Consider the following 27,552-nt stretch of genomic DNA (forward strand, 5'->3'; position numbering starts at 1 on the left):
AAGCAATTGAGTTGGTTTTTGTTGGTTTGTGGGTGCCTGCAATTCAGGGAATTATACCCATTTCTAGGGAGACAGCTTTGAAATTTGAGGGTTACTCTCTTGTCAGCTTTCAGCATGGAGGCCCCAGCTTTTTCAATGGTTTCAATTGTTTGTCACGTCTAAAATATCCACCCACTTACCTCAGATGTGTGCCTCGTGCCTTTGTCACATCTAGGTAAAACTGCTGTAATGCATTGTTTATCAGACTTTCCTTTAAACTCATCTGGCAACTGCAACAGTTGCAGAACATGGCAGCTTGTCTGCTCCTTAGGACAGGAGCAAAGGACCCCTGTCACTTCCCTCTGTGATCTACATTGACTGTCAATACAGCACTTAAAAGCATTGCTGTATAAAGCCCTTTCTAACCTGGGCCTTGATTAAGCAAAGCACTAACGCACATGCTTAATTTTGAATATGTGATTAGACCCATTGACTTCAAGGGCTTGCCCTTCAGTCTAGTTCTCTAGTTCTGGCTGATGATCTGCCTGGGCTGGTTGTTCTTATTTTTTTATTTTTTGTGTAATGTCTAGATGGTTGCTCCTATAATTGCACCAGGGCACTATGCCATCACAGTAGTATAGTGTCAAGATCCAGAGATACAAAGTTATCTCATGAAAATTCAGTACCAAGTCATAAAAAGTGGGATTGTCCTTTGAATTTCAAGATTGGTGGTGATACTGTTTGGGTATGGTAACCAGTTTATGGTAATCCCTCTCGAAAAGCTAGTGGGGCTGGCCAGAGATTAGATATGAGACCAGATGGACACCTGGGAGAAGAGAACTGAGCTGTTGTGGTGAAACAAAGTCTTTTTGTTGCTTTGGGTTTGGACAGGGTAATAATCTGCTTTTTCATGTGTATTTGATTCATATGAGCCAAGAGAGATTTTAAATTTCCTGAGAATATGAAGGACATAAAATCCTATTTCTGTAAGTGCACATGCATTTGGCCTGATTCCCTAGAACAGTTCTGCCCCAAACACACTTCCTCTGAGATATCTAAACTCTACCGTAAGGGTAGAGGCTGAAGAAGACGAACTCGGTGTAAGCTCAAAAACTTCTTTCTTTCACCAACAGAAGTTGGTCCAATAAAATATATTACCTCACCCACATAGTCTTTCTAATGGGAGGGGCTGTTGGTCACATAAACCTGGGTTCCCCTGTGGCAGCATGACTTGCCATCATCACAACTCTGAGCCCTTGAGTTCTTTCAGGAAAACTCTGGTATTGCTTGGTTGTTCTGATACTTCAACTCCAACTTCTCTCTTTCTATGTCCCTTACACCTTCATTCCACAGAAGGTACTGATTTTTTTTTGTTTTTTTGGAAAGGCTGCTAATATGGTGATTTACAGTAAGTCTCTCTGAGGTCATGGGCAACTTTTCAACAGTCTCTATGGCTACTAATCCTGACTCTACCTGAAGAGAGACTGGAGCTGAAGGAAATGCTAATCCAGTGTCTAGTCTGAGTTCTGTGTCGTCAGTAAGTATCCCCTTTCTCCAATGCCTGTGCTAGCTGGGATACAACGGCTCCCCTTGTACAGAGGCTGAGGCTAGTCATCATCACAGTGAAAAAAAGCTGTAACAGGTTCCCACAGGAGGGCTGAAGTTCTCATCAGTCTTTGAACTGTGTCCCACCTCAGTGTTGTCACCACTCCATCTTTCCATTTGTAACCCCAGTGCTGCTCCCATCTGGCACTATGCTGTTTCCTTTCCTGCTTTGTGCACATTCTCCACCAGAACCTAGACAATGGTCATCATTGTTTAAGTCCATTATAAACAGTACTGACTATACTTGAATGCGGCATATTAAAAGCTGTCTGCTCTAGGGCAAGGGAGAGGTGCCTCTTTAGTGACAGGAATGGAGAATGTTAAACTCGGATCTGCTCGATAGGGACAACATTGAAATGTTGGGGATTAAAAAAGCTTGTGTCCCCCTTCTCCAGCATGCTAAGTCAGCATCCTACCTTTGCAGACTGACTGTCACTTATACCGCTTTATCTCTGACTGCACTGCCAGAGTGCAGTAAAAAAACACAAAGAACATGCGTTAATGAAGGACAGAGTCGTTTTGGATTTTTGTTTGTGTTTTTGTGCTTGCTCTTCCAGCTCGACAGGAAGCCTTTAATAAGAGTTTTCCTAAATGATGCTGCATGTCAAATGGCAAATTTTACTCTGTTCTCTTAACAAACAGCCATTTCATGAGACAGTTTTTCTGCCCCTCTCAGTACATTCCAAAAGGCTTTATACCTCTTCTGGTTACTGATTGATGGCTCTGTGCTGAGCTCCCTTTAATTTTGCAATAAACCAACTAGGAGGCTGAGACCACAAGTTTACAGAGAATGACTTATTTACTTAACTGCATTTACAAGGATGACAAAGTCAGATTTAGTAGTTTCAGTGTGGTCCTTGGGAGGGCAGGAGGAGTACTTGAGGAATTATACTGTATAAATAACCAAACAAAAAATTGCTTGCTTATTCTTCCATGTAAAAGCAGTCATATTTCAGTTCCTAGGCCAACTCACTCCGAGGCTCTGCAGGGGCTTTACACTTACAAAGGCTGTTCACTGAGGCAAGCAATTTCAAACTTGGGTGCCTGAGCTTAGGCACCTAAAAAAGTCTTCCGATTTTTCTGACGTGCTCCCAGACCATCAGCCACTGCTGAAGTCAGTTAATTTGGGGAAGATTCTGTTGGCATGATGAGCTGTACAAGTGTTGCCAAAGCATAAAAAAGAGATGTGCACTTCAGGTATCTCTTACAGGTAGGTAAGATCCATCCAGGCTATGGCTACATTTTGGGGGGCTTAATCCCCTATGTTCCTGTTTACAGTGGCAGCACCTCTGAAAAGCAGGCAAATGATTTAGAAGCCTTAATATTTCTTAAATGCCTTACTTTAGGCACCCAAGATTGAAAATTTTGCCCTTTCTGTCCCTCAGTTTCCCTATCTGTAATAGAGGATTGTTATTTCTGTAACACCTTAGTTGTTCATAGTGCTTTACAGATAAGAGCAGGAAGGAAGATGTGGATCATTTCCCAAGGAGCTTAGACTCTAACGTTAATATGCTGCTACTAATACTTAGCTTTCTTATGGGAGAAACTAATTGCAAAGTATTTTAAGATATTAAGAAGTTCAAACTTTTCCAATAAATGGCTCTGACATTTGAATAGATCTAAATAAACTTTTAAATAGTATTTGCAATCTAATCATGTTTTGCAGCCTCTGGACTGTTAAACTGTTAGCCGTACTGGTCAAAATTGGCCATGCTCAAAGGTTAAGGGGCAGTGGTTCACTGAACTCAGCAGGAAAGTGAGACAAGTTTCTAGCAGCATTGACCTATACAACTGACCTTTTTAGTTTAGTTGCAGAGGGTGTTTTCTATTCATGTACAGTCATTGGCTGGGGAAGCCCCTCATATTGATTTTACCATGAACAGGGAACAGAAAACTGTAACACAGCCCACTGCCTATTGCAGATGTTTGGGGTTAGCTGGGGCTGGAGGAGGGAAGGTGGTGTTTCCTGTTCCCTTGCTCTGTAATGATTACTCTAATAAGAATGAGACAGAGCTTTGTTGGGTTAATTGATACCAGACAATAGGATTGGTCATGCGTTAAAATGTTGCGTAACAGAATTCTCACCGTTGAAAGCTCTGTTGGAAGATAATGGACTAGTAATTTGAGTTGTGCCTCTTAAGTTGAAGCCAGGGCTGCATGGTCTGAAGTCTATTATGTGTTAGGAGAGCCCACAACAGAAGGGACTGACTCTTTCTTTACTCACTTGGGCTGGGATCCTGGCAAGTCTCATGAACTAAACAGAGTAAAATATGGTCAATACTTGGATGGGAGATCGCCAAGGAAGATTGCAGAAAGTTGCATGGTGACTCGATTGAAGGCACTTCCCCCCACTAAATCAGTTCTGGATCAATGCTCCAGCATGTTATTAGGAAGCACTGCATAGTTAGAGATGACATCTTTCAGGCAAGAGATATAAGAGATGAAAGATGGATATCCTAACCTTTCCAGCTTTCTCTGTATATACAGCCCTTATGTTTATCCCTGGTGATTTGTGAGATATTGGACCTTAAAGTCAGGCCAGCACTAGGTTTTGTGGGTCCTGTCTGAAGTACTATGTGTGTCCCTCCCTATCTGTAAGTGTGGCACCCTACCGGGAAATCGCATGGCCATGTCTCACCACCCTTCCTTTGTCTATCTGAATCTCTCCTTCCTCTCAGGCTGTGGTGACTCCCTCACGCACCTGTTTGTGAGGCTCAGCACCTGCTGGTCAGCCATTTATATGTATCAGGAGGTGAAGATGAAGTGCACTTCTAAAGCTGGTGATGAAGACATTGAAGGAATATAATACTTGTGGCCTGCTGACACCAGAGTAAAGTGGGGGTGGCATTCTGGTTGGTGAATTGAATGTGTCTGTATGCTGAGGGACCCCGGGAGATGTGGGGCCTCATGTGCTGCTGCTGTTTACAAATGGGATGTTCTGCTGTACCAAAATCTTATTTTAGAAATGCAAAAAACTCTAATAAACTCATGAGTCCATATTTGAAGCCCTACATTTTCAGAAATGTCTTCATTTTTTTTGCTGCCCAGCATGAGACTCTTTGGGCCTGGTTGCCACCCTTTGCTGAGTACCCAAAATTCCAATTTAAGCCAAGAAGAGCTGAGGGTACTCAACAATCTTGAAAATCAGGCTCAAACTGGGGAGGCTGGGGACCTGGAAATGTATTACCGGTTGATGACATTGGAGATACGCAGCTATAACTGGGGGTAGACGTTGCAGGCAATGGGGTTGCACAAGTGTAACTGAAGCAGAATTTGGCGCTACATTTGGTACTTAATTACCAATTGTGTTAATTTATGCTTGAATGTCGCTTCCAGCTCTGTTAGGCCAAGAGGAGTAAAGAATAGCGTCACTTTATTTTTTTCACAGAAATAAGCTTTCTGAATACTCATGGGGCTCCAGTTTCAAAAAGCATCCTTACTCAGGGCACTACTTAAGCACTTGCTCAACTACCACTGAAGCCAATGGAACTTGAGCACATGCTTAGTTGCCATCCTGAATCAGGGCCAGAGTAGCTGAGTAAAAGTGTGCCATTTTTACAGTCACTTTACAGACGTTTAAGTAGGGAATGATCCGTGATGATCTATTCAGAGATAAACTGAGCTTTAGTCCCATGGAAGATAAGAATCAGAGGTATGGCTGGTTTATAAAGTGAAGGGTGAAGAGGATTACAATCCTCCATCCAGACCAGTGCCACAAGGTTCCCTGACATGGGGAGAGCTGACCAACCTGAAAGGTACAGAGTCCAGTTATGCAATTTCTAGTTTTCTCTCAGTTTGAAGCCTGTAGAGTCCACTGGAAGGGGAGGAATATGAAATATGGTACCTCTAGGGTTTTTTAAAAAAATCTTAAATACAGTAGCTTTTCTCTCAGATGTATGACATAAACTTTATACTCTGCCATCATATTTTGTTTATCTTGGCCCAGGGTTGGGTTGACTGTATCACTCATGGGTGCCTTTGACTCTTATGAGTAATGTGGTCAGTGCAAACTTGTGCCAATAAAAACATCGTACCATACCAGAATGCATATATACATATAGCAAATATTTATTTAATTTTAGGTATTACAACTAATCATTGAAGTTTCTCTTTCAAACTGTATAATGATGTGAATTCTATTCTAACCCTCCTTTTACATCTGCCTCTGTTTACTTGGAGTTTTCTATAAGCTTCTATCAGGCTTGTGCCTTGGGCTCTACCTTATCATTTGAATCGAGGTTTGTCCTATTATAATCATAAAACTGGTTTCCAAGCGCCTGACTCTTCCACCCCCTTGAATAGCTTATTTTCTATTGGTATCTGAGGTACATGCTCTGTGCTGAGGTTCTTGTGATGATAGTGATATTAATGGTGTGTACCAGATTGTTACTTGAAAACCTGAATTCTGGGGTTTCTCTTTTGTAATAAACTTTCACGATGAGCCTGTCACAGAGGCACCAGGCAAACGTGCTGGACCTGCTATGTATGAAGCCAGTCAGGACTCTGGTGTAGCATGCTTCACACTGTCATCAGGGCAAGAAGCTTACATAGTTTCAGCCTTCCTGGGTCTGACCTCAGAGCATTCAGCATCCCTTTTCACACCGTGCGCTTCCTCCAGCGAGTCCACCTGGGCGGGGCTCCTGGGGAAGCCAAAGGACCCTGCACCTCAACTCTGCAGTCAGCCGGGACTCTCAGCCAGTAAAATGAAAGGTTTCTTAATTGACAGGAACACAGTGTAGAACAGAACTTGTTAGCACAGAAATCAGTGACTTTCAGCCAAGTCCATCTTGGGGGAACTCCGGGCCAGACACCCTGGACTACCCCCATCCTTGAGTCCCCTCAGCAGACTGAACTCAACGCTTCTGGCTGGCCTCTGACATGCCCGTTGCTCCTTCTCTGGTCTTTGTCTCACTTCCTGGGCAAAGTGTCACTGCTTGCATCCCGCTCCTGGTTCTCAGGTTACGAAAGGCACTGTCCATAGTTTACAAGCAGGGAGCTGGAGCAGCCTCACCAGTCCCTGAGGGTCTCAGCAAAAGTCACACACCCTTATCCCCATCACCTAGGCATTGGTGCAATACACAAGGAAACGGAGGCACACATAGTATTCATGCAAAACAGTAAGACTCACATATGCTTACATACAATATAACAAGGGGAAAACCCCACTTTGTCACAGCTTTAACACCCAGTCCTGCAAACACACAGGCATTACTTTCATGATTATTCCCATTGGAGAAGATCCACAGTTCCCTCTATGCCATTTTGCTGGATGCCATTCTGGTGATACAAAGCAGTCAGCATGCTGACATAACTGGCTATCTGGGAATTCCCCTAGTGTAAGGAGCCAGCTCTTTGCCAATCCACCTTTTAGTACCCAGCACAGGGAGCATGTTGTTGTGGTGGTGTCATTGCCCTATGGTGATGCCCAGCTACCAGAAGAGGCTCATGGGGTCCATTGCACTTGGGTGCAACTTAGGCCACCTTTGTGCCCTCCTTCACTGTGTCAGGTAGAGCTGAAGCTCTGGTCCAATAACTTCAGTGGGAGTATGCATGGAGTCGGGTTACTTACACGTGCAACCATTAGCAGATTTGACCCCTTAGACCCATGCCTATAGCTTTGCTCAGTCTCCAAGAGTGGGGATCAATTATCATTGGTAATTCTGGGGAAATGGTAATCACTTACATTGCCACCAAATGATTACACTGCAATAGATCCACACTTACCCAGTCAGTCTCACTGTATAGTTGGCATTATGCATTTGTACTAGTTTGTTTCTATCTCTCATTAGAAAAAATAACTGAGCTTTGAATTTATACTGCTAATGGTTCATCCCCTCAGCAAGAGGAATTAATATTTGTATAGTACTAGATAAGTGCTAAGTTGTATTATTATTACTAAAACCTCTTGAATCAGTAAAACATGGCAGGAAACCTTGTGAAAACAGGTTACCTTGTGAGATCTGGAGTTCTGCCTACCTCTGGTCAATGTGGAAATATGATGACAACAGCTTTTCTCATGGTGCTGTACTTCAGCATTTCTGCTCCTGGTCTCCGTCAGAACTAGGGAGTGCAGAAGGCCACATGCAAATATATAGGGTGGCAGAGGGATACCTACTAGGAGGAAAAGAGCCTCCAGGAGGAGAGTCTTAGGTGGCAATGCTCAGCTGCAGGAGCAAAGAAGAACTCTGCAGGGCTCAGGAGTAAGGGTGAAGAGCAGGGAGCTTCAGCATAGCCCAAGATGGGGAGAAGGATCATTTGTTTGGATTTTCAGTTGGGCTTTTGTTACCCCAAAAGGGGACTGAACTTGAAAGGAGACCTGGCTGGATCACAGAGTGACATGCAATATGGGGTGCTAGAGCGGAAAGATCCCTGCAACACCACTTCTATGCACAGGGGGCGCTCTCTGGGGCAGGATCCCATTACAGTCTCTCTTGAAAAAAGGCAGTATGGATGTACAGGGTAGGTAATATTTTGTCTTTGACTAACTTCGAAAGTCTCCTCAGTTTGCTGTACTTTTTACAATATCCCTTTGACGAGTTATTGCAAGTAGCTCCAAATTTTCCAGGAGAAATGAACTTGATGAAGGTCAGAGTGTGGAGTTGTCTGTCTGTCTTTGTATGTTCTAGTTCTCGTCTGGGCTGCTACCTGCCCTCCAGTAGCTATAATAATTAATTTTTCCTCCTGTTTGCAGGTTATCTTGACAAATCAGATTACCACACGGCTGAGTAATGGCCTTGATATCCAGGCAGACCTGGTGTCTCCAGCTGATGACATGTCCCCGTCTGAAGGTAGGAGCTCCATTTTATCACAGCTGAAACTTGATACTGTCACAAATCCTCACTATCACTTGCAGTCTCCTGTTGATATTCGGGGGCACATGGGATTGGGGTTATCAAGCTTAGCATAAAATATAGCTGGAGTTCAAAAACATTTTAAAACTTCTTCGTAACTTTCATCATTTAAGGGGGAAGATCACCCATGTTAATCAAAAGACTACCTTTCCTAGGGGCCACAAAGAAATTTTCAATGTCCAGTTCTATAGTATTTTCCTCCGTAGTATCTCTGACGCATAATTAGCCATGTGCACTAGGGGGTTTTCCCCCTTCCTCTGATGCCATTGTGAGAGGCAAGATACTGACTAGACACTGGCTTGATCTGATATGGTAAATCCTATGCGCCTGTTCATTGATTGTAATTATCAGCAATTCAAAAGAGAAACACCTTGCCACAAATCAAAGAGGATAACCTTTCATTTGTGTCCACTGGACTATACACCAATCATACTTCAAGTACAGTGGCTCAAACTGCAGATCTCAATATTACATTCATGCTACACAAATGTACCGTGCCTTGTAACACCTTTCTCATAATACTGCATTTTCTTTCTGTGCTAATTTCAGGGTATTGTATTTTCCATAGAAATTGAAGCAATAATTACACATTTTCATGCAATAATAAGAGAGTTAACTTCTCAGTGTATCTATCAGTGAGCAGAAAAGGTAACTCCGAGTAAGAATTCAAAGCCGATCACCACCTTGTATGGTAACTGCAGTGTCTAGTGTGACAGACCCAGTGGATCAGTGGGATACAGAGTCTGGTAGAAGGCAAATATATTGGCCACTGGATGAACAGTTTTCTGTTCCCTGAGTGACCAGAGCAGGGGCTGCCCTAGAGCAATCAAGAGCCTGCCAGAACCAATTAAGACAGGCAAGCTAATCAAGACACCTGGAGCCAATTAAGAACTTTCTAGATTCTTTTATGGCAGGCAGGCTAATCAGGATACCTGGTTTAAAAAGGACCTCCCATCAGTTAGTAGGGGGGTGTGCCAGGAGCAGGGAGTGAGAAGGCGTGCTGCTGGAGGAGTGAAGAGTTCAAGCATGATCAGGCTTCAGGAGGAAGTTCCTGCAGTGAGGATAAAGAAGGTACTGGGAGGAAGGCAATGGGGAAGTAGCCCAGGGAGTTGTAGCTGTCATGCAGCTGATACAGGGAACATTGTGGACAGCTGCTATCCACAGGGCCCTGGGCTGAAACCCGGTGTAGGGTGTGGGCCTGGGCTCCCCCCCATCCTCCCCAACATTTGATCGGACACAGGAGGAGTTGACCTGGTCTGTGAGAAACACCAGAAGGGAAGGTCTAAATTGGAAAGGGATCTGCCCTGTCCCCGACCCACTAGGTGGGACACAGAGACTGCGGGGATTGTTCTCTGTTTTTCCCCATGCTGGCCAGTGATGAGGTTAGCTGAGTGGACGGCAGGTTTGAGCTGCTAGTAAGAGTGGCCAAACTGAGGGCTGCCATGAATCTCTGAGGCAAGCAAATCCGCCAATAAGTGCAGGACCCACTAAGGCAGAGGAGGAACTTTGTCACACTAGCTATTCCAAGAATAGTTGGGCCCATGCTACATGCTGCAGACAACTGTAGAGAAGTTCCCTATTTAGAGTTCAGTTGTGTCAGAGGCCCCACTCTACTGTGGTAAGCAAGGTTTTTCCTCTAGTGGGTTCCTCAAAGAGTATTGCTGACCTGATGTCAAATTTGCAACTTGGCAGGATATAGTAAGTAAGGTGGTTTTCACTCTTCTTCTTTGTTGCACCTTTCTGGTGGGTCTTATCAGCTACTCTCTTACACCAGTTCTCACACTGATCACAGGAGATTTCTCCATCCTGTATGACACATCCAAAGGGGTATTGCTAAAGAGAAAACAGAACCAGGCTAGAGTTCATACTTGTAGCCCAGTGTGGGCCTATCAGCACTGGTTCTCCACTTTCCTGGTGCTGTCAGTGAAACCCCAATTTCATTTCCACTAGACTCAGAGCTAATCTCCCGGGATCACGGTTGCCTACCCACCCAAGCCTACAATCCCTTCAGTTAACTGCATGAATGCTCCATGGCTAGACACGCAAGAGCAGGCTTGCTCAAAAGATGTTCAAAAGATCCTACTAAATAGTAGAAAGTTTTCTACAAGAACTTACCTTGCTAAATTGAGGCATTTTTCCACCTGGTCTTGGCAGTAAGGCTATCACCAACCAGTTCTTCAGTTCAACATTTCTGGACTACTTATTATTCCTGAAATACAAAGATTTGGTGGTTAGTTCCATCAAAATACATCTGGCTGCTATTTCAGCATTCCATTCTAAAGTTGACAATTGCTCTGTTTTTTCCAATGATATGTCCATGCGATTTTTAAAGAGCTTAATCAAATTATACCCTCAAATGCAAGACCCCATTGCTCTGTGGGATCTAAACTTACTATTGTCAAGACTTATGGATCCCCCGTTTGAACCGTTGGCTACCTGCTTGCTGTTGCATCTATCAATGAAGGTGGTATTTTTGGTGGCCATTACCTTGGTCTGAAGAGTAGGGGAGCTGTGGGCATTAATGTCAGTGTCTCCATGTCCAGTCTTTTTTTAAGGACAAGGTTTACCTGCATCCTCATTCAAAGTTCATCCCAAAGGTGGTTTCCTTTTTCCATATCAATCAGCCAATTTATTCGCCTGAATTTTACCCAAAGCACACACGACCAGGGAGGAAGAGCATTTGCGTATGTTTGATGTCAGAAGAGCATCGGCATTTGTGACACTCTGTACCTCGGGGAAACACCCTGCACCCCCATGTTCATCCTTATAATATGATTGTGTGGTATCCAATGCAAAGTTTGTCATGTTGGGTGTCTTTGGAAGGCTCATGATGTACTGAGCATTGTTGTTATAGTAATGTTATAGGTTGTAATTTCATGTATATAGTTATGAGGCTGAAAATCTGTCCTCATGGCTTAAAACAAGCCCATGCAAAAACTCTCCACGAGCAGAGGCCCAGCAAAAACTCTCCAGGAGCACAGGGGCAGTTCACACCTCATCAGGGCATGTATGGGACAAACCCATCCCAGCCTCACAGGAACAAAGGACACTGGCCTAGGCAGCAACAAAGGATCTGTTGGACTCTCCAGTGAGTCACCTCCCTTCCCGTGGTCAGTTTGGAACTACGATGAGGTAATGCTCACTTGACTCTGAAGAGGGGGGGCAAAGCCAAGAGGAAAGAAAAGACATGATAAAAAAGAGAGACGTTTGCCATGCTCTCTCTCTCTCTTCCACCTCCATCTACAGACACCACCACCAAGCGACTGAAGCGCTGATCAAAGGGGAGAGCCTGGCTGAAGGGCAACCAGCCAGCCTGTAGTGAGATGCATTCAAGTTTGTAAGGGCACTGAAAGTGTTAAGATCAGCTTAGAATGCATTTTAGTTTTATTTCATTTGACCAAATCTGACTTGTGCTTTGACTTATAATCACAAAAAACCTATCTTTTGTAGTTAATAAATTCATTTGTTTATTCTACCTGAAGCAATGCATTTGGTTTGAAGCATGCCAGAGACTCCCCTTGGGATAACAAGCCTGGTACATATCAATTTCTTTGTTAAATTGCTGAACTGATATAAGCTTGCAGCGTCGAGCAGGCATAACTGGATACTGCAAGACGGAGGTTCCTAGGGTTGTGTCTGGGACCGGAGATATTGGCTAGTGTCATTTGGTTGTACAATCCAAGCAGCGGCTGGCCAAAAGTGCTCACTCACGTATCTGGGAGCAGCTTACATGCTAGAGGCTGTGCATGAACAGCCCAAGAGTGGGGGTTCTCACAGCAGAGCTGGGTAACGGTGGCTCCCAGAGTCGAGAATTAGAGTGCCCTAGCAGATCACCAGTCAAGATAACACCGGTCACAGCATTTTACCTGGACAGAATCAGACACTTTAGTAAATCCTCACAGCTGTTTGTAGCAGTTGCAGACAGAGTAAGTGGTCAATCAGTCTCCACTTAGAGCCTTTCTTCCTGGATCACATCTGGAATATGCATGAGCTATGACTTGGCTAATGTTGCTCCATCCAACAGAGTCATCACTCATTCAGCGAGGTCTCAATCTGCCTCAGTGCCCTTTCTGGCACAAGTTCCAATTGCAGATACTTGTAGAGCGGCAACCTGGTCCACACGTTTGCTCCCACTATGCTGTGGCTCAAGACTCCAGAGATGATGCTAGAGTGGGAAGAAGAAAAAATGGTTACAAGCCTGTTCCGTAACAGTTGTTCTTTGAGATATGTTGGATATATCCATTCCACAACCCATCCTCCTAACCCCTTCATTGGAGTTGCAACAAGAAGGAGCTGAGAGGGTTAGGGGCAGCTCTGCCCTTTATATCTGCACTATAGGGAGCCAGGGTGGCTTCCTTCCGAACCAGAGAGTAAAGAGCCACCCTCTCAGCCTGAGTGGGCGGGGCCATACCAAGCATACTCCAATCCCCGGAAGGGGAGGGGTGGAACAGGAAGTACAAAGGGCGGGGCCCTTTGCCAAGTGAGGGCAGCACCAGGGAGGGAGACAGACACAGGCTGCTGGCTGTTCCCTCCAGACCCTGCTGCCGACCCAGGGGAGGCCCTGGGCCAGGCGAAACCTGATCTGGAGGAAGGACTGAGGCGACCAGGACTGCCAGCCGCCAAGTACCCGGAGGACCTGGAGGGGCCAGGCTGTAACCCGGGCCAGCATGAGCCTGACACAGAGCGGGAGCTGGAGCTGCCAGCAACTGAATACCCGGACGAGCTGGAGGGACCGGAAAGGCCCTCTTGAGCGATCGGGTAGGAAGTAGCCCAAGGGCAGAACTGCACAGTGTGGTGGGTGTATTTGGTCAGCGTGGCGTGGACGGTTCCCTGGTGACCCAGCGGCGGGACCCTCTCGTCCCACCACTGTCAGGGCCCTGGGCTGGAATGCAGTGGAGTTGGGTGGGCCTGCGTTCCCCTACTCCGGCCAACCTGCCTTGGGTAGCAGAATCTCGAACACCACTGACTCGTGCCAGCACTCCCCTGCCTCAGGGGCACGCCGCAAACTCGGGCTGGCACACCTTCTCCGCTAATTCCCCAGTGACTGAAACGGGTGACTAAGGCCTGCCAGTGGGACAGTAGCTCTCCATCGCCCCCTAGAGGCTCGGTGGACCGATTGAAACCTGTCACATGCACACAATGGTGTGTGGCAGCAGGGGAAACTTGTGCTGCCCAATGGGTACTGTTGAGGGGAAACGTTTCCAACAGCCGTTGGAACGCACTGACACCGAGAGGAATGGACATGTGCAATGCGTCTGAAGAACAACAGTTACAGAACAGGTTCATAACTGGTTTTTCTCTGTTAAATGTAATTTGTGGCTTTGGTTAATGTCAAAAAGTCCTGAAAAAAATGCTGAAATGCTGAATTGTTAGATAGTATTGGATTCCCTGTACATGAAAAATTGTGTTAGTGGCTCATGCAAGCAAAGATGATGGTATTCTAAAATCAGGACTCTGGAAGATGGCATAGGTTTAATTTTTTGTAGTGATTACGCTAAGTTGTTCATGCAGCTATTGTGGATAGTAATGGGAGTTAGTTGTGTGTCTAAATTTTCTGGTGCCATTGTTTCGAACTTTTGCCCTGGAGCGCCCTGAATGAGGTGGGATTTGTTGACCTTTGTATGTGAATTTTTTTTAATTAGGTGAATTCATGCTGGTGAAAGGTGCTGGAGTGATAGTCGTGGGATTTTGAAGATCTCTATTTATCTCCAGAACAAGAAAAAACAGGCAGCAGAGGTGCAAGTTTTTCCTAGAAATTCTCCCACTAAATGCTTCAATCCTCACCTATACTAACCACCTCTGTGAGTGAAGGTGGAATTCAGACCCATTCAGTACTTTTCCTATCTGCCAGCAAGGGGCTCAGCTGTCATGATGGTTTTTGCACTGTGGACACTGGTTCACTAGGAATTGGACTGAGACATCCTCCAAACTCATTTGATACTACCACCAAACAACCTGCAGATAATAATAATACTTTGCAATTTTATTTCTCTTATCAGCTGAGTAGCTCAAATGACTTTAAAAACATTCATGAACTAGCCTACCAACACCCCTGTGATGCAGGTAATTATCATTCCCATTTTACAGTGGTCAGAGCTTAGGCCCTTCAACATGCAGAGGGGGCTTTTGGTAGGGGAGCCTGATCCTTCCCACTCCACTGAGATCCGGCCCAGGGCCCTGTGAGGGTGACACAAGGGTCTGATGCTCAGGAGCACCTTAAGACTGTCCTCCCATGGCCACTTTCTACCAGCCCGCTATTGTCCAAAGTTTGCAGTCTGTCCCAGGAGGCTGTTAAGGGAGGCTCACTGCTTGGCATCTCTTTGCAGCCGGGCGTGGTGTGGTAGCTGTCTTCCTCCTGGGGTGGTGGCTGCCTTCTGCCATGCCTTGGCCCTCCGTGCAGGTCAGTTTCAAGTCTCTCCCCTTCAGGGGTAGTCCATAAACAAAACACAGGGAATCAACACAAATAAACTGGGTTAGTAAATTGTGGTGGTGAATGCCTCCCTCTCTGGATATAACAGAAACAGGTCTTCCCTTCCCTCAGGGAGTGACCTTCAGGCAGTTGTTGAGGGAAAGATCTTGCCTTCCCTTAGCGCTTTTCTCAGGACCTACAAGGCAGAGGTTCTTTTCTCTTCCTTGGTCTGCCCACAAGTGAGCTGTTTTGCTCCCTTTTAACTCCTCTTCCAGACTGTACATCTCTTGCAGGTGTGGCGGACCAGGACTGGTTGAGCCCAGAGCAGCTCCATAACCCCTTGTTGTCCAGTGTGGGGTTTCTATACCCCATCACATAAAGTCAGGAATATAATCTGGAACTCATGACCATGTTCTTATCATAAGATCATCATTCCTTTCATTCATCACCAACTTGAGCTGGATTTGAGCTTGTAACCTAGTTGTGAAGGGATCCATAATACAATATTAGTCCCACAAGGAATTAATTCTGCTGGATTATATATATCTAAAACCTTATGTTAGCCACGTCAAAGTCATGTTTCTGTAAACTGTTTGGCGTATGGATAATCTTTTAGAAAAACATCCAGAAATGAACCTTTCACTATTCTAAATATGCTATTAGGAAGAAACAAAATGCTACAGTGGCTTTTATTCTTTGCTCCTGTGTTTGACTGTGCATTAGAAAGGAATTTGTTGGGCCATTATCATGTGTTGGATCAGGCCCAATCCCCACCTCATTTCTACCCTGGAGCAGTTGCAGGGTTGGGTCCTAAAAGGTTGCATAAGAAAAGGTAATATTTTCCTACAACAGTAGAGATCTTTAGGGCTGAATTAATAGTGGTGTAACTGGTTTAAATCAGTGGCATTTCAGAAGGTCTGAATTTGGCTTTTGGTGAGGAGGTGATACAGGCAGAAATAAAGTGAGCAAGATCCTGGGCTCTGTTAAATCTGCTTTGTACCACTCCTCAGACGCAATGCAAATGTAGTTAGTTTAATTGGCCAGCTGAAGATTCCTCATGCATAGAGGAATCCTCCAATGGTGTATAGCCAGCATAGCTGGCCCTACACCAACCCTCTTGCAGCTCCCAACATAGAGGTTGTGTTGGGGCATGTTCAGAGTGTTGCTGCACTTCAGTGAATCTTGGTTTATAGAATAATCCCCTTTTGGGCTGTTGCAACCAGATGTAACTTAGAGCAGCTTCATGGCTGCTCTGAGTTGCAGTGAGGGCCAAACCGGCTCTCAGCTGTCACCAGGCTCAAAAGCATTACCTGAGGAGCTAGCCCTCAGTATACCAATGTGTTACAATGAGGACAAACTCAAAATATCCTTGTTAGTAATGGAAAGACCCAGAAGAAATAGATTTAAGCTGTGTCAGGTTAAACAAATATTAGAAGTAGAGCTTAACAACTATTGCAAAACACTTTCTGTGAATATGCATTCAGATACTTAAACAAATTCACTGTGGCCATGGTTGTGCCCTTTCATTTTGCTTTTGCAATCATTTACATGATCGGGTTATGCCAGCATGTGCACTCATGGAAAAAGTGAATTGTAGGCTTGCGTGTTTGAATCCTAGTGGAAAGTAAGTTTTAAATTAATTTTCCTTGAGCGTTTGTCCCAGAAATCTGTTTTTTAAGGGAAATGCACATCCATTCACGGAACAGAAACAATATCAATTCACTAATCACTTTCCATCTATCTAGGTACCCCACACCACATTATCTCATAGTTGCCGCAAAGCTTGAATAGCAATGTGTAGCGTAAGCAACATTTTAAAAAAATGTACTTTAATAGTTTTGCACAAAGAATAAATTAGAAAAAATGCCGTCTGTTTCCACAGATATTCTTTGAACAGAAGAGGAAGTAACATACGTAGGATAATTTATTTGTTACTAATTATTTACTCTGTGAGGTGCAAAGGAAGGCTCTGTATTGCCATCAGTGGGGATGCTCAGGATTAAGAATAAACATCCCAGATTTAGGAAAAATTAAGCCACTCCTACTTTGGTGTTGGGGGATGTGATGGCATAACCCACTCAAGGACCCTTCTAAACCAAAAGACTCTATGATATTAATATATATTCGAGCCACAGTACCAAAAGCTGCCACTTACAGCGATCAAACAAATGCCCTATCTCACTTGGGCAAAGGTCATGACCATGTTGCTGTGGCCAAGAGCAGAGCCCTGCCCTCTCTGGCAGGCACTGCGGTATAAGAAAAGGGAGGCAGGGAGGGAGGGAACTCTTAGATTTCTTTAATCTCAGCTAACTAGCTGCTGTCTTGAAATGTTTGTTTGGAAAAGTTAGAGATATTCTTTGACTTGACTTGGTCTGTAGGTTTCTGTTAGGTCTGGAAAGGCTGGTGTTCCCTTTCATTCTCTTTAAAACAAGTACAGATTGCTGGACAGTACTTTTTAATTCATAAGTGTAACAGTGGGTTTAGCGTGTCCTTTCAATCTTGCTCATCATTGTCATCTTAAATTGTATTAGACTTTGGAGCAAGGGTGGCCTTCCAATTTGTGGGGATGAAAGGTTGGAAGGTGCCACACAGCCCTCCCCTCTCCTTCCTTCTTTGGTCTAAATTTAGTCTAGTGGACAAGGCAAGGGACTCGGTGGGAGGCCTGGATTCTGTTCCTTACTTTACCTTTGATTCATTGAGACCTTCAGAGAGTCACTTCACTACTCTGTGCCTTAGTTTCCCTATTTTTAAAATGGGGATAATCTCTCCTACTTTGTGACTGATTTGTTTTAAAGCACTTCAAAATCCTGTGGAAAAAGCCTGAGTCCCACTACCGGAGAGGGTAGCTACGCAGGCAAGTACTATAATTTACTCCCCTTCAGGCCTGCTGCTGAATGGAGAGAGGAAATCAGGCAGGGAATTAATAAGATGACCAAGGGCCCCCAAACTTCACAGTTCCTATTTTTAAGGCTAGCCCTACCGGTAATCTTATCTCAGTCACAAAGATTGTTAATCCCTGTGAAAACACAAACACCTCTGTCTTGCAGAGGCTTAGAGCTGATGAGACAGCCATTAAACATGCTTTTTAATCAGTGCTGTTCCTCTTTGTAGTTTTATAAGCCACATGAAACTGTGCTTGTTCCTGTGAAGTGCTCCAGCACTTCATATTGAAAAACATTAGAAAGAATCATAACATTTTGACATATATTAGATTACTCTCTTTAGTGTTATGGCCGCAAGCTCCTTAAAACCTTTACAGGCTGGTTTACACAAGTTCTGTCTGACAGAAGAGATGTTTTGTCTTGACATCTTGTGAAATACTGAGGATTTGTCAGATACCCAGTTTAACTAGAGTACTTTTTTTTAAAAGGACAATTCATAAACAAATAGTCTATCTTTTAGAATACAAATCCACGGAATTAGCTTTCTGGGGTTTGTATGTATTTGGATGATAAGCAAAACCCAGGTCTTTCTTTCATTATAATTGACAGTACTGTATCTTTCCTAATGATTGAGATATTACATTTCAGTCTTGTGCAGTGCTATGCAATCATCAAAGATGTCTTGATTATATTCCTTCTTGAAAAGGCCCCTGTAATATTAGTGGAATTTATGTACCTGCATTTGTCGGGGAGAAGAGAGTATGTCCTATTAATTTCATGGAATTTGCATACCCAACTCTTAGGCTTTGTCTACACTGCCAGTTGAACAATAAAAGTTTTGTCATTGACAAGTGCTTAAAAAGCCTTCCCTCCCATCCCCCCACCCCCGCCCCAAAAGACAAACGTTTTGCCAAAGCATGGCTCCTTGTCAGCAGGAGTGCTCTCCTGTCAACAACATGAACCCCGCTCCTAGGTCGTGGAAGTATTTTGTCTGCAAAAGTGCCCACGAACTGCATTTACACTGCCTGAACAGCATTTACACGGCCATGTCGCTGAAAGCTGTGTAGTGTAGACAAAGCCTTACAGAGGTGGGGTTGGAAAGAGCCCAAAACAATTCAGATATGCACATGGAGAAGGAAAGACCCCACCTAATATTGAGTTGCATATGAGCACCAGAGAGGGAATAGTCCCCAATTTTGTTAATGGATATTAGTGCCTTTATTAAGTAGTATAGGTAGGCTTGGAAGAATTAGATTTTTATCTGTAGATAACATAAACATCAATTTCACTGTACACACACAAACCGATGATTAAATATTTCCATTTATGATAATTGAAATTTATGGATGGCAAAGAAAAATGGTGCTTGAGAACTTAGAGTTTGAATTAAGGATATTTACTTTGTATATTTTGAACCATTCAAAATCAGTTCAGAAGGACTCATGAGTGGCAAGGCAAATCGAACTGGGTAAATGCATGATGGGGCCAGTTATAATAGACTGGTTGCTGATGTCAGCTGCAGACCATTCTTCACACCATGTTGATGTTGCAGAGAAATCTGAGCAGGGCAAGCAAGTCCACAATGGGTGCCTCAATGACAAGCATGCTCTTGGGTGGTCAAAGAGGTGTGTGTTTGCCCTGATCTTCTCAACCATTCTTTAGTGTCATCATGATGGATGTGTGGAGGAGTGATGTTGCTTAACTCTAGGATCCAGAGTATTGGTGTGGGTAGAAGCATCCCAATTATGATGCGCATGGTTGAGTACAGTTGTGTGTCAACCGATTTGACATGGGACGAATGGAGCCAGACTGGAGCATAGTATTCTGATGCAGAGTAACAGAGGTCTAAACTGAATAATTAAAGAGTTTGAGCGTTTGCTCCCCACAAACTGATGGCCCATTTGCTTAGAAGGTTATGTGACCTCACCTTAGTCACAGTTTTACGAAGATATGTGAGAGATCTATCTAGGGTTACTCCAAGGTAGACAGGGTGGGAATCCTGTTTCAAGAAATGTCCACTGAGAAAGATAGTCAGTTCTTGGGTTGCTCTGGCACAGTAAAGATGGAATACAGTCAAAACTGTTTTGGTCACACTTGGTTGTAAATACCACTGACTACTGTATTTGGCCATCTTAATCAAGTGACCTTTTAGGGAGTCTTCAAGTTCTGCAAATGACCGTGCTTGGACGTCTAAACAAATGTAATTTGTGTATGTGAATTTGCAGAATTGGGTAAGTGGAAAGTCATTTTGTGTACATGTTGGAAAAACATGGGTGCCAGCACAGACCCTTGCGATAGACTGTTGGTTTGTCTTTTCCATGCCCTAGCTCTGTCTCCCATGTGCATTTGGAAACACCTGTTGCAGAGGAGAAGTTCAATGACATTGACTACTCATGCTGGGAGTGCTCTTGACAATTTGACTAGAGCCCCATGGCCAGACCATGCCATGTGCTGCTGTCAAATCCACAAATATGCTTCCCGTCTTCAGACTTTTCTGAAAACCATTTTCAATAACTGTTGTCAAAACCAGCACATGATCACAGGTGCTCTCACCTCTCCAAAAGCCTGCTTGCTCTATGCTGTGTATTGACTCCACTTCTGGAGAGGTGCGCTGGCTTCCTTGATGTCAGTGGGTGGTAGTAATGGGCATCCAAAGGGATCGAACCTTTTGTTTATGTTAGTGGAGCTTATAATTACACACTGAGAGGGAGTTTACAGGGTTATGGCATGGATTTTGAACAGAGTTAAATTATGGTTCGCTCCTTTATATACCATGCTTTAACCATGTCAGGGCATTGCCATGCTAATCCCTCAACATACTTAATAAATGAAGATGGAACCCTAGGTCCGGATACATTTTCTAAACTCAGTTTGGCTCACACTGTGACTAGCTTTGTATATACATTGGGTAAGGGAAATAGAAGTAAAATTGAGACTTTGTGTTTCACTAGCATGCAGCCCTGTGTTCTGTGGAGTTATATAGCACTAACAACTGATCTCTTTTCATTAGGAAAGTAGAGTTTGGGGGATGTATATGCATGGGAAAACATCCCTGTGAAGGGATGGCTGTTGACCTGCAGAAATATGTACAGCATATGACTCACTCTCCAAAATGAGATCATGCAAGAGTGGCCCAGGGTTGATGGGTATGTGTGTGTGAGGGAGAGGGAACAGACTTCAAAGTCTCATGCCTATATTCTAGTTCCACTTACATGTCTGCTTTCCAGCTGGATTTGCTCTGGATTTACTGCAGGATGTTTGAAAATTGGACTCCTTGTTAATTCTAGGCAGACTGTATGATTAATGGCTCCCCTTATTTGTAATAAAAATGAATGTATTGGTGTTTCTGCTTAAATTGTGTGTATTTCCTGCTTTAGTATTGTAATTGTGATTTATTGTCCTAAATCATGCAAGTTTAGAATTGGTTAACTTTCTTTGGAGGTTGGAGCTGGGGGGGTGCTGGCATGTGAGTGAACTTCTTTCCGGGGATGGGCTGCTCCTAAAAGGATAAATTCAAGCCCCCTCCCCCCAAAAAATCAACAAAATGGCTTATCTCTGAATATAATCAAAATAGGGAGATTTTCTGAGCTCCTCTTTTGGTTGTGAAGCAGCAGATTTTACACACTGAACAGGGGGTGCATCACATTTGGCTGCTGCTTGTCTTTCTGCAGTAGAAATATGTCAAACAATTGAAGAGCATTCAGAGAAGAGCAACCAAAGTGATCAGAGTGCTGGACAGATTGATATATGAAGAAGATTAAAATAACTTAATCTGCATAGCTTGGCTAGACTAAGGCTTTGTCTACACTAGCCTTTTTTCTCTCTGAAATTTCCCTCTGTAGCACTGTTCCCATAGTAGCAATGATCCAACTCTAGGAAAGACAAGGACCCAGCATCGGCTGCTGTTTTAACCATAGCATTACCTAGATCTGTTTTGTGCAGAATTAGATGACATGGTGGTTAAAATACTGAAGGCTGCTCTGTGCTAGTGTTCCGACCATTAATGATGGGAAATTTGAAGGAAAAAAGGCTAGTGTAGACACTCACTGAGTAAGTGGGGACTTGGTAACTCTTGGCAAGTACCTGAAGAGGGAGAGGGGTTAATGTAGGGCAGGATATGAATGAAATGTAGCTGAACAAAAGAATATTTGAGCTGAATATCAGGAAAAATCTGTTGGACTCTATGGAAAAAATATATGGAATCTGTTGGACTGATGAATAGTCGCTCAAGGGAAGTGGCAGAAGCCCTCTTCCAGGGCAGGATCAACCCAGTGAGTGCCTTTAAGTCCACTTTGAAAATGTAATCTGTTAGATCTGGCACACCACTTTGGTAGTGCATCAGGAACAGCACAGAGATCAAGGGGTTGTAATCCTGCACACCCTGCTACATCCCTTTTTCATGGAATTGTTTCTTTATCCCACTTTCCCACCAACTGGCTGGCAGCAGATGCAGCTCCTCACCTAGGATGTCTGGCACAGTCACAACTGCTCAATGTGTACCAACTGACCATTAATAACTCATGCATCCCCTGCTTGCCCTTCTGTCTGTGTGGCTTGCCTTGCGTCTGCCTCTCAAAACAGCTCCCCCATAACAGCTGCACCTTTAACTCATGACTGGATAGCCCTGGCTCCATTGTTGAAGTCATTTAAAACTATACCGGACAAAATACAATACCAAAGGGCAGAATTCTGCATTAGTAGGGGGTGGACTAGATCTTTTCTTTCTGTAGCTTTTGTAAGTCTGTGGCTGGATTCATACATCTGTGCATACTCCTGTGGATGTTAGCAGTGATCTTACAATCTTGGGATATAAATGAAGAAGTAAACAAAAAGCATTTTCATTGTGGCTATGATGCTGGAAGGGCAGATGCCAGCTCTTGCCCAGGCTGCAGGCATTAGCTAAGAACTGAGAAACTCATAGCTGGAGACCAGACCAGTTTACCTGTATGGTAAGATTTGCTCAAAATAGGTATTAGTCTTATAAGGATGTATGTTGTGTTTAGATTCTATGAAATGCTTGTAAGTCACTGCATGTGTTAATATCACTTGTAATGTTGATATTCTGTCCTATAAGAAAATATGGAAGTTTTGCTTAATAACTTTGAGAGTGTTTGCTCTGAACTTGTGAACCCAACCATGCGAATCATTCTCCCACCAGCAATGCTCAATACCAATGAGATATTTGGATGTAAAACAGAAAATTGCCCATTTAATAAGCACCTTCCACAAGCCTGCCCATATTGTTTACCGATTTCATAATTTAGTGTCCATGACATCATCATTCACAGTCATGGTAGTGAAAACAAAGGATTGAAACAGCAAAATCAGGAAGGAGGCGGAGCCTGACTGGAAAGGAGAATTTATTCTGTTTATATACATACAAAGATTCTGGTAACTGCTAATGATGTGGGGGGGGCATGCGGGGGAGGGAGGGAGCGCCAAGAGAATATGACAATTACTCATAGTTTAGATAAAATGCTGTAATTTATAAAATTTGCCTGAGTTTGGCAGTCTGTGCAAGTCTGGGTTTCCAAAGCTCTATACAGGGCTCTTTGTTTAGGGATGTTGCTGGACTGGTTTTCTGTCAGGCAGGTGTAGAGAGCATTCAGGCTGAAACACAAACACCAAAGTCAACTCCTTATGGTGGCAATCTCCAGGGTGACTCAAGGAAATAAAGTCAGCAGTGTCTCTTTCTACAAGCTGGTACTGTACATGCTACTCCTGAATTATTTTTCTTAACTTTGTATCCGTAACTTAATAGTCTCTTAAAAACTAATTGTATGTCAGAAAATGGAGCACAAAGGCTCCTCCATCTGTCCAGGTTGGATATGGTGCACAACGGAGCATATCCAATTTGCAGTACCTCTTAGGTAATCAGATTAATATCTCCCGAATTGAATTTACCCTTTTGATACAGAACCTTTCATGTGCCTCCCTTCACATCTCACGTTTTGATGAAGCTCCATGAACTTTTAGTAATTTCCCTGAAATCTATATGGAGGACGTCTGCACTCGTTTGAGGAGTTCTTGGGACTTGTATAATTAAATATGTTTCTGGCACTCTCTTAATGGCATACTCTCTCCCCTGAGTGAAAAACTGTTCCAAATTCTGAGGTCATTTGTTTAATTTAAAGCAAAGGTTATGGAACAACAATTTCAGGCTTCACCAGCCAAGCCCCCGTGGTTTTGAAGGAAAAAAAATCTAATAAATTTGATGTCCTACGCACAGAATAAATTAACTATTGTGTCACATTTAAAATGATATCAGATTTCAGGCAGGTTTCCCCTCCCACTCTGTCCCCTGCTCTTCTTTTCATTTTAATTCTTTCTCCACTTATTACGTTTTCGACTTCTTGCCTGGCTTTGTTGCTCGTTGTTCTTGCATAGCAAACATCTGGATGGTATTTTGTCAGCTGGATTTGTCGAAGAACTGTAAATGATGCAGGTTTTTTTTAAAAAAATTAAATTTATTCATAGCAAGTCTGAAGTCAGAATCATGTTTTAAATGGTTTTTGCTTCTGGCTGTTGGTTCCCTAGGAATGCACAGCGTAAGATGGTTTGCTGCTGTTTTCTCAAGGATACTTAGGGTGGAATTATGTAATTCCCCATTCTTCTTCATGTGGTGGTCCCTATATGTATTCCACACATGCATGTGTGCCATGCTCTTGAGGCCAGAAAACCCTGCAATTAATGTCCATTGGCCTGCACTCTGGAGCTCCTTTTGCTCAGTACCAAATGTATAAGAGGAGGTGTAGATTGACCGCCTCTCCAGTTCCTTCTTACCACCACATGGCCTGAGTCAGCATCATCTATGTCTTAAGCTTCTTATCTGTAAATATAATTTTATATAATTCTTAGTGTTTTAGTGTGTTTGGTAGTCTGTTATAGTTAGTGTAGATTAATTTTTCCCCATCTTGGGAACCCTGTCCATTTCCCCCACCCCTTGGGTAAGGACTGTGCCCAGAGTTCCAAGGTTTAAGAACTGTGTCTCCTGTCCTCGCTCTTTCTTAATCAGTGATGAACACCAGCACTGTCTCTGCTGGCTTGGGGAGGCACATATCCCAATCACTCTAGTATCTGCCTCTCCTTCTCTCCCTGGATCCAAGAGGGACAAGCCTCGATTGAGGAAGTACCTCATAGAGAAAGCCAGGAGACCCCAGTCGGCCCATATCCTCTTCTACATTGGCCTCAGTTCTTTAGCAGCACCCCTCTGAGCATGAGCTCCAGAGCAGAGGTCAGATCTGATAAACCCAAAGACCATGGTCTCAGGCTTCTCTTGAGAGTAAGGGACAGTCTCACAGGTACAAGAACAGATTACACCCCAGATCCCTCCCCAACTCCCTCCAGATCAGGTGAGTTCTCGCACTCATGTCTTAAAGATTTATATCTGCTTAAGCCTCCTGACCACAAGGGTAAAGTAGCAGAAGCAAGCATCCAAGGGTACCAACTCTGGTACCAGCTAGTAAGCCAATGAATCAACCTCTGCCAGCACTGACCAAGAGCTTCAGGTGGGACTCTTCTCTGACTGTTCTGTCGTGATTATGTAAGGACCTGCTGAATACTAAAACCATGGATGTGCCGGATTCAATGATATCAGTTAACTACTGGGACCCAGTGACCTCTAGGACTGAGACTTATGCCTCCCTGGGGGATATTTTTGTCCTCCCATGCCCACACAATCCCAACTATACATATAAAATGATGGCGTCTAAATTAGCTGCTACCACTCAAGAAAGAGATCTTGGAGTCATTGTGGATAGTTCTCTGAAAACATCCATTCAATGTGCAGCAGCAGTCAAAAAAGCTAACAGAATGTTGGGAATCATTAAGAAAGGGATTGATAATAAAACAGAAAATATCAGATTGCCTCTATATAAATCCATGGTATGCCCACATCTTGAATACTGTGTGCAGATGTGTTCGCCCCATCTCAAAAAAATATATTGGAATTGGAAAAGGTTCAGAAAAGAGCAACAAAAATGATTAGGGATATGGAACAGCTTCCGTATGAGGAGAGATTAATAAGATTGGGACTTTTCAGCTTGGAAAAGAGACGACTAAGGGGATATGATAGAGGTCTATAAAATCATGACTGGTGTGGAGAAAGTACATAAGGAAGTGTTATTTACTCCTTCTCATAACATAAGAACTAGGGGTCACCAAATGAAATTAGTCGTCAGCAGGTTTAAAACAAACAAAAGGAAGTATTTCTTCACACAACGCACAGTCAGTCTGTGAGACTCTTTGCCAGAGGATGTTGTGAAGGCCAAGATTATAACAGGGTTCAAAAAAGAACTAGATAAGTTCATGGAGGATAGGTCCACCAATGGCTATTAGCCTGGATGGGCAGGGATGGTGTCCCTAGCCTCTGTTTGCCAGAAGCTGGGAATGGGTGACGGGATGGATCACTTGATGATTACCTGTTCTGTTCATTCCCTCTGGGGCACATGGCATTGGCCACCATTGGAAGACAGGATGGTTGGCTAGATGGACCTTTGGTCTGAACCACTATGGCTGTTCTTATGTTCTTAATCTCATTTGCTTTCGGGTCCAATCGTTCTGAGGAACATTTTGACACCAGAAGAGGAAACCACTTTGAGGAGAGAAAGCTACTTTCCCACTCTGTCCATGAGCTGGAGCCTCCATCCACCATTACTGACACTACCACCAGTGGATCTGGTTCCAACCTTCTTGTCATCTGAATGTGACATCCAGAATGAACCATCGACTCAACAAAGAGAGATTAGCCTGGACAGGGCTTCTAGACTATCTTGGACCTATCCTCCGCCCAGACAAGATTACCTTCCAAGATAGCTCTGGTACCCAATGCCCTTGGGGTCTTCCAGCCTTTGAACGATCATACTGGCCCTGTGGGGTTCATGGGATCCCTGTACACAGCACCTTGGATCTGTGTCAGAGTCTCACTGGCCCTCTTTCCCTAGGCAACAGCAACCAGCTCTGCCAGAATATGTGGAGGGGGAAGACATGGAGCCAGATCCAGTGGTACCGATGGTACCGACAGATGTATCATCCTCATCTGATGATGCAATTGCCCCAACTTTGTCATTGCTCTCTAATGACCATAGGCAATGAGTAGGTGGGGAGTAATGAGGGGTCAAGTGCACCCCCACCCCTCAGATTTCAGCTTGGCCTGCCAGTGTAGGGAGAGGAGCTCCCTTCTCTCGCAGCACCTGCCCCCTGGCATGCTTGACCCCTGTACCTGGCAGCTGGGCCTGGGCAGGGAGCGGAAGGGGCAGGACCAGCCACTTCTCATGCCAGCCATTTCTCAGGCATACAAGAGCCCGGCTGGGGAGGTGGCAGCAGCCTTCCCTGTCTGCTCCCAACCTGGGACTGGCTGCCGGGGTCAGGGACTGAGAGAGCCGGAACCCACCCTCCAGCCCAGCATGTTTCCAGCCTGCTCGGCTCCTGTCCCTGGTATCTGGGCCAGGGTGAGAGGCAGGCCACTGCCAGCTGGGTTCTCGTAGGCAGCCTCCACGCTGCACAGGGCAGTGACCTGGTATGGCCAGTTTCAGCTGTCATGAGAAGTAGCTCCGTCCCACTCCCCGCCTGGGCCCGGCTGCCAGGAAGAGCAGCCGAGCGAGCTGGAAACGTGCCGGGGGAGGCACAGTGTGAGAAGACAGAGCCCCTCCACCTCCACAGGTAACTCTGGTGGGGTGGGGAGAGTGTGGTAGCCCAGGACTGGGCACCAGGGCAGGAAGTTGCTGGGGAAGGTGCCAGGAGCAGTTTCCATGGTCTCCGCTCAGCCAGAAGTAGGGTCATTGCCTGCACCCTGCGCCTCCCCGCTGAGGTGTCTGCGAGTGGGCTG

General features: G+C 44.4%; 1 protein-coding gene across 6 annotated transcripts in view; it reads left to right on the plus strand.

The window, feature by feature from the left end:
• The window catches only part of RAD51B (RAD51 paralog B), a 713,264-nt gene that overhangs the window by 385,949 nt on the left and 299,763 nt on the right, over positions 1–27,552 (plus strand). For all 6 annotated transcript variants that reach the window (XM_078853308.1, XM_078853310.1, XM_078853309.1 and 3 more), the window contains one exon: positions 8,276–8,372. In XM_078853308.1, the coding sequence (XP_078709434.1) occupies positions 8,276–8,372 (97 nt within the window). The remainder of the gene's footprint in view (positions 1–8,275; positions 8,373–27,552) is intronic.

This window comes from Lepidochelys kempii, chromosome 6, assembly GCF_965140285.1.
Source record: "Lepidochelys kempii isolate rLepKem1 chromosome 6, rLepKem1.hap1, whole genome shotgun sequence".
Taxonomy (NCBI): Eukaryota; Metazoa; Chordata; order Testudines; family Cheloniidae; genus Lepidochelys; species Lepidochelys kempii.